At 38.2% G+C, this 12,346-nt stretch overlaps 1 protein-coding gene across 2 annotated transcripts in view; it reads right to left on the reverse strand.

Moving 5' to 3' along the window:
• Positions 1–2,443: 2,443 nt before the first annotated feature.
• Positions 2,444–12,346, reverse strand: part of OXCT1 (3-oxoacid CoA-transferase 1) — a 48,653-nt gene continuing 38,750 nt past the window's right edge. Inside the window, exons 10-11 of one of the 2 annotated variants that reach the window (XM_031557210.1) lie at positions 12,031–12,106; positions 2,444–2,515 (exon numbers count right to left, since the gene is read on the reverse strand). In XM_031557210.1, coding sequence (XP_031413070.1) covers positions 2,459–2,515; positions 12,031–12,106 — 133 coding nt within the window. In that variant the 3' untranslated portion in view covers positions 2,444–2,458. Of the gene's footprint in view, positions 2,516–9,746; positions 9,801–12,030; positions 12,107–12,346 lie in introns of those variants that run through there. The other variant, XM_031557211.1, reaches the window with a different exon arrangement.

The following is a 12,346-nucleotide window of genomic DNA, read 5'->3' on the forward strand; positions in this document are numbered from 1 at the left end:
AAAAAAAAAAAAAAAGCCCACAAAAAAAAACACACAAAAGGACACAGCAAAAACAATACGTAGGTTGCAACGGCAGGACAAGATATTCAGCTTTCTTCTGTGCAGAAAACGCACATTATCTCACCACACTGTATTAAAAAGCTACTGTTTTTCTCATTCTGGGGTCTGCATGTGATGCAAACAGAAGAATAATAAGTGGAACAAGGGCTCACAGTCACCTGCAATGTCCCAGTGTAACTTATATCTGAGTAGTGCCAGTGACTTCATGGGAGCCCTGACACCCAGAAACAGTGAATCTTGTTATAGCAGGTCTATCACTTAAAATGAAGCATTCGTTCCAACAATTATAGAAATGTCATTATTGCCTCAAAAGGAAATCTTTGCATTTAAACGTAGCAACAAGGACATCTTAGCACTCTTTACCTTGAAGTTTAGAAGGACACTGCTTGTAACACTATATCATCACAAACCACTCCTTTTATTCCATTGCAGATGTATTTGGATGTCATTTCAGATCACAGACAAATAAATTAGTTTGGATCATTATTCACTCCTGTTAGTCCCTCAGACCAAGCAATGCATTTTGCCTCTGAGACTCATTCTTCTTTTAAGGAGTGTCAAAACTGCACCTGTTGTAACAGCAGCTGTATTATGGTGTACAGATATGTCTAATTCTGCTTTTTATCATGCTATGGCATTCAGTCCCTGCCTGCTTCCACCATCTTAAACTGAACACATATGATCTTGGAAGGTAAGCAGTTCAGGCTTGGCAAACTTCTGATGTGCAACACCCGTAAGCACAACATTCTGTTAGTATGAGGAGAGCAGTTAATTTTAGACAACAATGCCAGACATCCCAAGAAAACAGAATGCAATGACCTCACAACACTCCTGAGTTGCTTGAGAGAGGACCTGTATGACAGTGAAGGTTAGAAGAAGCACGAGGAAAGGAATTTTGGAGATCAAAATAAATTTTGGGACAAAATTTTTGTCCCAAATGCTTTGTATTTCCTCTGTTTTCACACTTCCTATCTTTCCTTAAAATAAATCGTGGACAGAAATGTATATGAAATCTAAAAGTCTATGATTAAGCAATATGGAACTTCCTACTGTAAAGTTTTTCTTTTGTGCTTCCACTTATTAGGCATGTGGTTCAGTACCTTACTAGCTATGGCTACAGAGCATATGGAAGAGATTTGTCTCATTAAGTTGTCAAGACAGCAATTTTATGAAAGCCTCTTCATCAAACCAAAGGCAATATATATTAAAAAAATTGTTTTTCACAGTGAAGAATAAATCATGTCTTCCAGGATCTATAAACAACCCCTTCAAAATTTCATGTATCAGAGTAATATTAATCACATTAATTAACATTACTACTAACTACTCTTTTGCAAATACATAACAGCAATGAGAGGATTTCTCTGTACTTAACTTCCTGGCACTGCTCCTATCATTCTCCAACCTACTCTGAAATACAGAGCTCTCACAGAAACTGCAGTGACCTCTTGTCAGCCTGCCAAAGACTCACTGACAAGTAACTGAAGATGACACATTATCTCCCTAGTAACTCAAGAATATGTTTGCACTCAGGATTATGCTATCAGTACACCCTGGCAATGTCATTAGCTGGTTGTACCAGGCCTTTTAGTTCTAATACCTAAAGGGCTACAGCAGCTAGGAAACATCTGAAGAAATAAATGCAGGTGAAAGTACATTTTTTTCTCATCTGACATCTTCACATCTGAACACCATTTGGGTGGTCAAAATACAACATTAAAAAGTATGAGTAAGCCATTTTGTTTAATAGTGATTCCTAAACAGCAGCCTTTCTGTAGGTCTGATAGGAGTACCAATGACAACCTACAGCATTCAAACAAAAGTTTGTGAGTACTCTAAGGTATAAGTACCTTAGAGGATAAGATAGTCAAGACACAACATATTTTTAAGAGAATAAAGTTTTTCCCAAAATGATACAGCAAGTCATAAAGATTCTGTATAGCAAGATGGTTACTATGCATATGGAACTTTCAAACAGAGTAAAGAGAAGTGCCTGAGAGAAAAGAGGAAGCCTTCAAACACTGAGTCTTGAATCCATCCTCTTGTTCTGCATGCTTCCTACTTCTCCTGAAGGCCAGAACTTCTCCTCCATAGCTGATATTTATAGCTACTCTCAACATCATAGGATAAAATGCATCTCAACTGGTCTGGCAAAGTTAAAAGAACATAATCTTTGGAAACAAACAGCACATAAACTGAGCAGCAAAGCAGACACTAACAATGCATTCAAGAAACAGTGATATACACCGCAACAAAAGAGATAATCAGAATCACATGCAATTAACCAGCAGAAGTTTCATACATGACATTTTTCATACTACCATTGATCTTAGCATTATACAAATAAAGATGTCAATCAGAAGGTAACATCAAAAATATACTTATGCATAAATCCACTCTAAATGAATAGAAATGTAGACCACAATCCTTTGTCCATTGCTGATAGCTGTGTGCTCTGTTTAAAAGAAAAGTAAGCTTATAGTTGACTCCAAAATGAAAGCTACCTCTGCTATTTCACTTTCCATTTCTTCTGCAAAAAAGATTGCATGAAGACAATCAAGAAAACTGGATAAAGTTGAAGAATGTTGAAATGTTTTGAAATATACTTGGGTTGTCCTTTTTTCTCTTCTGATTTTTATGACTTTGTGTTGCACAATTACAGAATTAGTGTAATTTTATTATCAGCTATGACTGCTAGATTAGATTCTACTGAGTACAACTGAATAAACATTAGTAAGAAACACCAGGAAACTATTAAGAGTTTTGAATCAGCAGAGTGAGCAATGGAACACAAACATTCAACACTGACTGAATGCAACTGTTTGAGTCCAGCACTGTTATGCACATATACATAACATGCTGAAGTTCTTTGGTTGTTTTTTTTTTTTAAAGAATGTTTAAAATAATATCTTAGTTCCATGGCTTAGCCATGCAGAGAATTACCTGATTTTCAAGAATGCTGACCAGGTATTTCCTGTCATACACAATAGAAATTAAAATTAAAAATTCAGTAAAATCTTGGAGAAGATGGAATGCAAGTTCTCAAATGACCAATAATTCTTGGCAAAATTTATTAATACATTTTCATTAAAATGTAGTATGCACAAATAAGTGCACTAACTATGGCTTGGATTGAAAGGGACCTCAAGGATCACCAAGTTCCAATCCCTGTCAAAGGTAGGGCTGCCAACCACTAAGTGAAACACTAGACCAGACTGCCCAAGGCTTCATCGACTCTGGCCTAAAACACCTCCAGTACCTCACCACTCTCTCAGCAAAAATCTTATCTCTTCACATCTAATCTAAATAACCTCTTCTTTCATTTAAAACCATTCTCTCTCCCTATCACTATCTACCCATGTAAAAAGCTGATTTTCCTCATGTTTATCTACTCCCTTTAAATTCCGGAAGACTGCAACAAGATCGTCCCCCAGCCTTCTTTTTTCCAGGCTGAACAAGCCCAATTCCTTCAGCTCCAGCACTTGGATCACCTTCAAGGCCCCCTTCTGGACCCACATCAAAAGCTCCACATCTTTCATGTGTTGGGGGATCTAGACCTTGATGCAGTACTCTGGCTGGGGCCTCATGAGGTTAGAGTAGAGTGAGACAATTACATTCCTTATTCTGCTGGACAGCCCTCTTCTGATGCAGCCCAGAATACCATCGGTCTTCCAGGCTGCAAGCGCACACTGCTGGCTCATGTAAAGTTTTTCATCAACCAGATCCCCTAAGACCTTCTCAGCTGGCCTGCTCTCAAGGAGTTCTTTTCCTCCTTTGTATATATATACAGGATTATCTCAACCCAAGTGCAAACCCTTGCACTATGTTGAAGCTCATTAGATTCACAAGGGCTTACTTTCAAGTTTATCAAAGTCCTTCTGGATGGCACCCGTTCCTTCTGCTGTAGGAACCATACCTCTCAGCTTGGCGTCATCAGCAAATTTGCTGAGAGTACATTCTCTCAGCAACATTCAGAACATGTCACTGATAAAAATACTAAAGGGTGCCCGTCCCAAGATGGACTCCTGGGGGACACCACTCATTATTCGCCTATGTATTTATATTGTTACTTTCTATGAACAGAAAATGAAGACAGCACAATGTAAATGCAAAGAACATTAGTCAAATTTTATTTACTTCCTATAAAACTAACCTGAAGTACATGCTGGCAACAGTTTCAAATGACTGAGAGAAATTCTAATGAATGCACTGAGAAACCGTATCTCAAAAGCATCTCAAAACAGATTGTGACATGCTTCATTGACGTTGATGGACTTCATAATAATGAATATTATTATTTCAGTGTAATGTAGAAGTACTGCCTTCCATTTTCCTTTGTATAACATTCCCCAAACACACAGCACATTGCGCAATAACTGAATATTGGCTGCATACAGTGGTCACTATTGTTACCACTAACCCACAGATCAGGAGTCTTTTGGCATTTGCTAGTATTTTGGGGCCAAACAGAATTTCATCAGCTGCTCTCATTACACAGATGCCTAATGCATACCTGCCACTTTCCACAACAAAAATTTAAGAGAGAATATGAACAAAATACGAAAAGTGAGTTCCTACATTCCCTCCATTATGCAGACTGCCAAAGAAGAATGAATACAAATTGCATAGAAAAAGACTTCAAAAAGTTAGGAGAGCTACAGCCAACACAAAACTCTTCCTTTATCCTTTAAGGCTCCACAACTTTTCCAACAGTAGTAATTTCATGCTACAAGGGTTGCAGGGCTTCTAGGCAAAGGGCTTCCACCACTTTGCAGGGCTTCTACTACTGGGATAGGAACAGTTACTTGATATATTACTGCAATCTTTGATCCAAAACAACTGTCCCTGAAAAACTAACATCTAAAATGTTAGGAAATTGCTCTTCCAAAAGAGTGGTCAAGCGCAGGACCGGGCTGCCCAAGGAGGTGGCGGAGTCACCAAGCCTGGAGGTGTTCAAGGAACATTTAGACATTGTGTTGAGGGACCTAGTTTAGTGAAAACTATTGGTGATTGGTGGACGGTTGGACTAGATGATCTTGTAGGTTGATCTTTTCTTTTGGTGATTCTATGAAAACAAATTTCATATTAAAATAATATCCCACTGAAACTTAGATTACAGGTACCTAGGTAACTGCAAGTTTCATTCTTCCTCTTTGTTAAACTGCCGTCATATATGCTCTACTCACGTCATGTCATAAATAATCATTAAATGAAGTCATTATAAGGAGATGGAAATAGTCACAATTATTAAAAGTAATTAATCTGTATGCTTATATACAATTTATATAATTTGTAGCATTTATTCAGTTTAAAACAAAAAATTGAAAGAAACACTACTAGAAATATTTCTTACACCAACATTCTGTACAACTTGAAACAGAATGCTGACAGCTTGATGCACTCTGTGCAACAGTTACAAGACAGTGTGTCTGCATTAAAAAGGAAGATAAGGTTTGTTTAGCAATTCATCTACTTAGGCAAATAGGTAAGTCTTAAATTGGGCTTGTTTGAGAAGAACATGCAATACTTTCAGGTATTGAAGGATGCATGTCCTTTCTCCCAACATTAACAATAAGACATTTCAAGTCAGAAACATGCTTCTTGTGGAGCCTTCTGCTTTTAGGTTAGGTCCTACAAATAGTAATTTTAAAAAAATTCTCACTCCTGCAATCACAGACTCGGATAACTTCTGCCAGTTTATTTTCCTTTTCTTTACCAATGAAACTGCAGTTTCCCTTAAGCACAAAGTCAAAAACTTGCAAAATATGAACTTTGAGGTCCTGTAAAATAAATGCAAAAGGGCAACTAATAATGTATAAAACTACATTCTGACTGTCTGAGGTTATACTGACCTCTACAGATAGCAATTTAGAAGATTTATTACTAAATTTTAATTGCTTCCTCATCTTTTCAGACAGATAATCTTCTCCAATAAAGCTTAATATCTTTGCGAAATTTGTCTTCCCTTTTGACTTATTTCATTATCAACTCCTAAATCCTTTAAATTTGGCTACTGCAAGGCTGAGCATTAAAATTACGGCTGAGCATTAAAATTAAGGTTGCTGCTTCTAATTAAAAGATGATTTATTTTTTTTTTCCAAAAACAATCCATGTTTATGCAGCCAAACTCAGCCACCCTGTACAAATTGTATCACACTCTTGCTCAGCCCCTAACTGCATTATCTCAGTAATCAAAACAATAATACTATGGAAAGTTAGAATTAACTTTCTTAATCAACATTTGATTTGGTTTATACTGCTTGTAAGGAACAGAGATGCTAATAGTACCAGTCCCAACATCATCTCCAAAGCTGCCATTGCTAGCAGAATAATAAAATCACAGAATTGCAGGGGTTGGAAGAAAACTCTGGAGGTCATTGAATTCAACCTCCTACTAAAGCAGATTACCTACAGGATGTTGCATACGAAAGCATTCAGGCAGGTCTTAAATATCTCCAGAGAAGGAGAATCCACAACCTCCCCGGGCAGCCTGTTCCAGTGCTGCGTTACCCTCATGTAAAGAAGTTCCACACTCCAGTTTATGGCCAGTTCCCCCTGTCCCTCCCCAGAGACTACTGAAAAGAGGTTGGCCACATCCCTTTGACTCTCACGCTTAAGATATTTAAAAGATGACCTCCGAATCTTCTTTTCTCAAGACTGAACAGACCCAGGTCACTCAGCCTTTCCTCACAGAAGAGATGCTCCAGGCCCTTTATCATTTTTGTGTCCCTCCTCTGGACTCTTTCCAGGAGATCCCTGTCTTTTTTTGTACTGGGGAGCCCAGAACTGGACACAGTACTCCAGGTAAGGGCAGAGTAGGTGGGGAGGATCACCTCTCTTGACCTGCTGGCCACCCTCCTTTTAATGCATCCCTGGATGCCCCTGGCATTCTTGGACACCAGGGCACACTGCTGGCTCATGGCTAACTTGCTGTCCACAAGGACACCCAGGTCCTTCTCCACAGAGCTCCCCTCTAGCAGATCATGTCCTAACCTGCACTGATAACTGCAGTTATTCCTTCTCAGATGCAAGACTCCACACTTGCTTTTTTTTAAACCTCATCTGGTTTCTAGCTGCCCAGCTTTCCAGGTCTTGCAGCACAGCCTTCAGGTATGTCAGCTACTCCTCCCAGCTCTGTTTCATAGGCATACTTGCTGAGGATGGATGCTATCCCCTCATTAAGGTCACTGATGAAAATATTCAACAAGATTGCACCCAGCACCTACCCCTGTGGAACACCACTAGTCCCAGGTCTCCAACAAGACTCTGTGCTGCCAATCACAACCCTTTGAGCTCAGGCAGTCAGCCAGTTCTCAACCCACCTCACCATCCACTTATCTATCCCATGCCTTCTCAGCTTTGTTATCAGGATGTCATGGGAGACAGTATCAAAAACTTTTCAACTTGTTGGCCACATTTTTTATGCACCTCAAGACACCACTAGTCTTCCTGATCATACGGGCACACTGCTGGATCACAGCCAACATGTTGTCTACCAGGACACCAGGCCCTTCTCTGCAGAGCTCCTCTCCAGCAGGTCAGCCCCTAATCTGTACTGATTAGGGTTATTCCACCTTAGGTGTAGGACTCTGCAACTGCCCTTGCTAAACCTCAACAGGTTGCTCAATGCCCAAATCTCCAGCCTGTTCAGCCTTGTTGAATGGCAGCACAGCCTGCTGGTGTGTCATCGGCTCCTTCCAGTTTTGTATAATCAGCAAACTTGCTGAGGGTGCACTCTATCCCTTCACCCAGGTCAGTGGATGAGGATTGCACAGGAACTTTCTAGCTACAGGCTTCCAGCAGGACTCTGTGGCACTGATCACAACTCTCTGAGCTCTACCAGACGCCCAGTTCTCTCATCACTTTCACTCATCTATCTCACACTTCTAAGCTTACCTATGAGGATGTCACGGGAGGGGCATCAAAAACTTTGCTGAAGTCAAAATAGACAACATCCACCACTCTCTCTTTATCTACCCTTACCTACCACGACATCATAGAAGGCTACCAGATTGATCAAGCATGATTTTCTCTTCGTGAATCTATGCTGACTACTCCTGAAATGCCTGTTCAATCAGCCTGTTGATTTCAGCCTCATGGTTTGGAAAAAAGACAGCTTTCCTGGCAACACCAGATATATTCCATTCAGTGCTGTGGACTTGTAGTTGTTTACTTTATTTGACTAGTCGTCTTCTACAGTGAGTAACATCCTCACTTCCCTGAATTCTACCACTAGCCACAGAAACCATGCCAATGAAGTCTAAGGCAAAGATGTTGAATACTTCAGCCTTTTCTATGTCTTTCATTCTATGTTACCCGCTCATTATGACATGCTTCATAATAACACTCCTCCTTTTTATCTGTATTAAGTTTCCACCTCATGAAATGCGATGTCACAGAAATTATATTCATTTTACTCTTTTCATATTCATCGGTCTCCTTGCAGGGCTTCTCCACTATGAGCTCAATGGTTTTCTGCTGGTAAACTCTGTCAGCAGTATCACTAACTATATTATTAATGCTGTGAAATGGCATGGGGACATTCAGAAATGCATATTAATATTCATAATTAATAGCTAACAGAAATAAGAGTCTCTGGTGTCATAGTGGGACATTTCAGGAGTTCTAGTGGCCTATGCCTAGCCTCTAATACATGCTACAGTGGCTGCTGGAGCCACACACCTTCCTGACGGCTTTCCATAAAATCCTTCTATTAGTCCCATAATAATCCTTCTATTAGTGTCCCATAAAGTCTCAGGGAGAACTCCAAGACTTTTTAATCTTTAGTGAGACTAACTGTCACAGGAGCGAGGGCTGCTGCAAGTCCATACTGCTGCTCTGTAAGGATGCAGTAATTTCTGCTAGCAGAAATTTTTAACAGTAGTTTAAGAGAAACATACATGTCATGTATAGGTCTCTGTCCTTCACTTGTGAAGTGAAATACAGTTCCATTCAACAGCTTCCAGTAGTCATGGCTCCTATTTACTCCCACCAGTCTGCTGTACCCCACAGCCACATCCTCAGCATTCCTATCCATCTCTCTTGGCCTCCCCCTCCCAGCTGCACTCTGTTACCAGGAGCTCCTCATAAAATTTGCCACCTCCTTCTTTCCCTCCCCAGAAACCACCTGTCATTAGCTTGACAAGTTAAAGGGAGGAAGACAAGAATCCATAAGTTGTGTTTAATGCAATGAATGCCAATGTTGAGGGATTAACTTCAGCATACGCAAGCTAACAGCACAGTTTACTAAACATGTTTAAAATACTAAAATAGTCTTCTTTAGTCACATACATGAATGCTGGTAAAAAGGTGCACCTTAAAGGTAATAAAAAGAACAAATGAAAGTTACTCAAAGTTTGGGATTTGTTTGTTTTTTATACTTTCCAACTCTGACAGCATATATGTCATTCCCAAATGTGGGGGAAGCCTAACTGAACAGCATGAAGATACATAAGCAACAGAAGATATAGAAAATAATGCTCTCATCACTGATTCAAAACTAAAATCAGCATGGTCAAGAGAATATCAAGCATATAAGGAAGGAATATGCAAGTCTACAATCTTTTGAGAAAAACTGAAAGTACAATCTAAGATTAAAACGCTTAGAGAAACACGTCTGTAAAACAATCTCTTCTACTGCAAAATGTTGGCTTCATCTCTTTTGATAGCTCAGATCTTGAAAAATAAGTTCCAAAATGCTATCAGTGAAGAAATTTCAACATCACAACCAGAAAAAATACCTGTATATGACAAAGAAGCAAAAAGCACACAGAGTTACCGGAACAATTAACACTATTTAGTTGCAGAAAGCGTTGCATTTTACTACTACTACAACATGTGTTATTTGTAAGTGCTGTATCTCTGAACACTGTACATTTTGCTCAGTTTCAAAAGTTTAGGAAAAAAAACCTAAATTTAGCTTTTAGAAGTTCAGACTGTTCAACACTTCAGTTCAACACAGGTGTTAGTACAAAGCCAGAAATAAGACTGAAACAATTCTGATAGCTTCCATTTTTGACTTATCTTTAGCAACCGATGCTGATAGGAATCAAACAAGCTCTGCACACTAAGCTAAGTACAATAGTAAAATATTTGTGGGGGGAAAAAAAAAAAGCTTTATTTTGATAGGCCTTTCTGCCCTACGCAAAAAGTTAATGTTTAATTCAGTATTTAAGTAATATCAAAACCTATTTTGCTGTACTATAAATAGATGTAGATTATCACATTTACTAAAAGCAGGAGTGACTAATTTTGCAGAACGGAAAAAACAGCAAAAATTAGCATGAAAAAAAAACTGAACTACACATTGATTTGAGCTGCAAGTTTTTTTTCAACAAAAGAGTCCTACAAGTGCATTGAAACAGTGCAATCAGTAACAACCCAGAATACTCCTTACTACACAGTTTTGGAAGATGGCAGGAAAGGCCTAGCAATAATTAATGGAGGTGGACATAAAAATAAAAATAAAGACATAGCACAGTTGGGTCTTTTTTTTTTGAAAAACTAGGGCAAAAAAACGTAAAATGAAACCAATCAACAAAGCAAGTAATGAATTGCCCCTGTTCATGAGACTGCTTTTCAAGAACGAACACTAGTTAATAGCTTTTAGACTCAGCACAAATGCAACTGCATGAAATTTAATATCCTGTTGAATTTAGAAGCACTTTTTATTTGTCATCAAAACCTATACACTGATGAACCAGGAGGGCTTTTTTTAAACATTTCAACTTGTGAACTATCGTATCTACATTTTTCTACATTGGTTTAGGAATAGTATAGAGTGAGGATCTTTATTAGTTGTTCACTTGAATATTTTGAGCAATGCTTCAATCTAGAAAGAAAAAAAAACCACAAAACAAGAAACAAACAAATAAAAAACCCCAACCAATCCTACTACTGAGAATTTAATCCTCTCACTTCCACTTTCTTATAAGCCTTTCAGAAACAACTTTTCCAATCAGAAGGCTTTACTAGATAAAGGAACATTTATGATAGCTTTTGCAGAGCCAAAGGTCTGGAAAAAAAGAAAATCTCAAGACTTAAGTATTATCTTCAATATAAAAGTATAGGGAGTTGTTAATATTGTGACTTACAGTTTGCAAAAGCATAAAGGGAATGTCAGACTGTGGCAAACCAACTAAACAAAAGAAAAAAATTACCTGACAATTTAATCAGATACATAGATAGATTAAAACCATACTGAACTCTGTTTGCAAGAATACTTCAAAATACCTTAGGGCAGGCTAGTAATGCTTGTTTTCCATGTAATTCTGATACAAGCAATATTCAAAATCACTGAAAATATCTAACTTGTAAATGATTTGAAAAATTACTGTCTAATTTTAAACCATAAAATGTGTCCAGTGAATGGCTTTAGGTCATCTACGTCTTTAATAACACTGAGTTTGGTTTATATTTTTAAACCTGCTTGAAACCTGCAGGACTATTCAGGTAAATAAAATAAAACAGTTATTTTCCCCTAGGTGTACTCAAAATACCAATCAACATTGGTATTTTGAGTGATCAGCACTGAGAAAAATAATGCGGGCAATGTTTTTTGTTTGCTCATTTGTTTTCCATTTGATGATGAGCTCAATAATATTTCACATCTTTTTTCAAAGACTTTGCTCCAGTTACAACTACACAAGAGCTGCTGCTCCCTAAAGATAAAGAATCAGTCCTCATCTCAAAAGCCTGACATGTGAATCCAAGATAAAGAAGAAAGGTTTACATAAATCATGTTTAGTTTTTTCAGAACACTTAACATAATAAGTGATTTCAGATGGCTGGATTCTGACACCTTGGTGCCAGCAGAGCCCAGGAAAACTGTTACACATTCTCTATGTTAACTTGATTAGCTTTTCAAGACCCCTTATGCTTTGAGTCCTTTATCTTTTTTTTCCCCTCATAATCAGCTACAAATATTATTCTAAATACAGTATACTCTCAATAATAAAAAGGCCAACTTACAGGAATCATCCAGTTGGCCAGGTCACCATACTTTGACACCTGCATAGCTCCAAGCATTGTCAAATCAACATGGCCTCTGACAAGAGAAACACAGTGTGTAATTAGCAGATTATGTTCAAGTAACAGCCCACAAACCTTTACGAGTTTTTAATCGCATTCTCATTACAACAATTTAAAAACTGCATACCACAGAGGTAACAACAATTTTGTCACTCACAGATTTTTCTCTTCCTCTAAATGCACTGCTGATGATCTTCCTGTCTGCCTACTGAGCCTCAAAAATGCTATTATTTTTGTCTGGGTTTGGTTAATTGCA

Source organism: Meleagris gallopavo, chromosome Z, assembly GCF_000146605.3.
Source record: "Meleagris gallopavo isolate NT-WF06-2002-E0010 breed Aviagen turkey brand Nicholas breeding stock chromosome Z, Turkey_5.1, whole genome shotgun sequence".
NCBI lineage: Eukaryota > Metazoa > Chordata > Aves > Galliformes > Phasianidae > Meleagris > Meleagris gallopavo.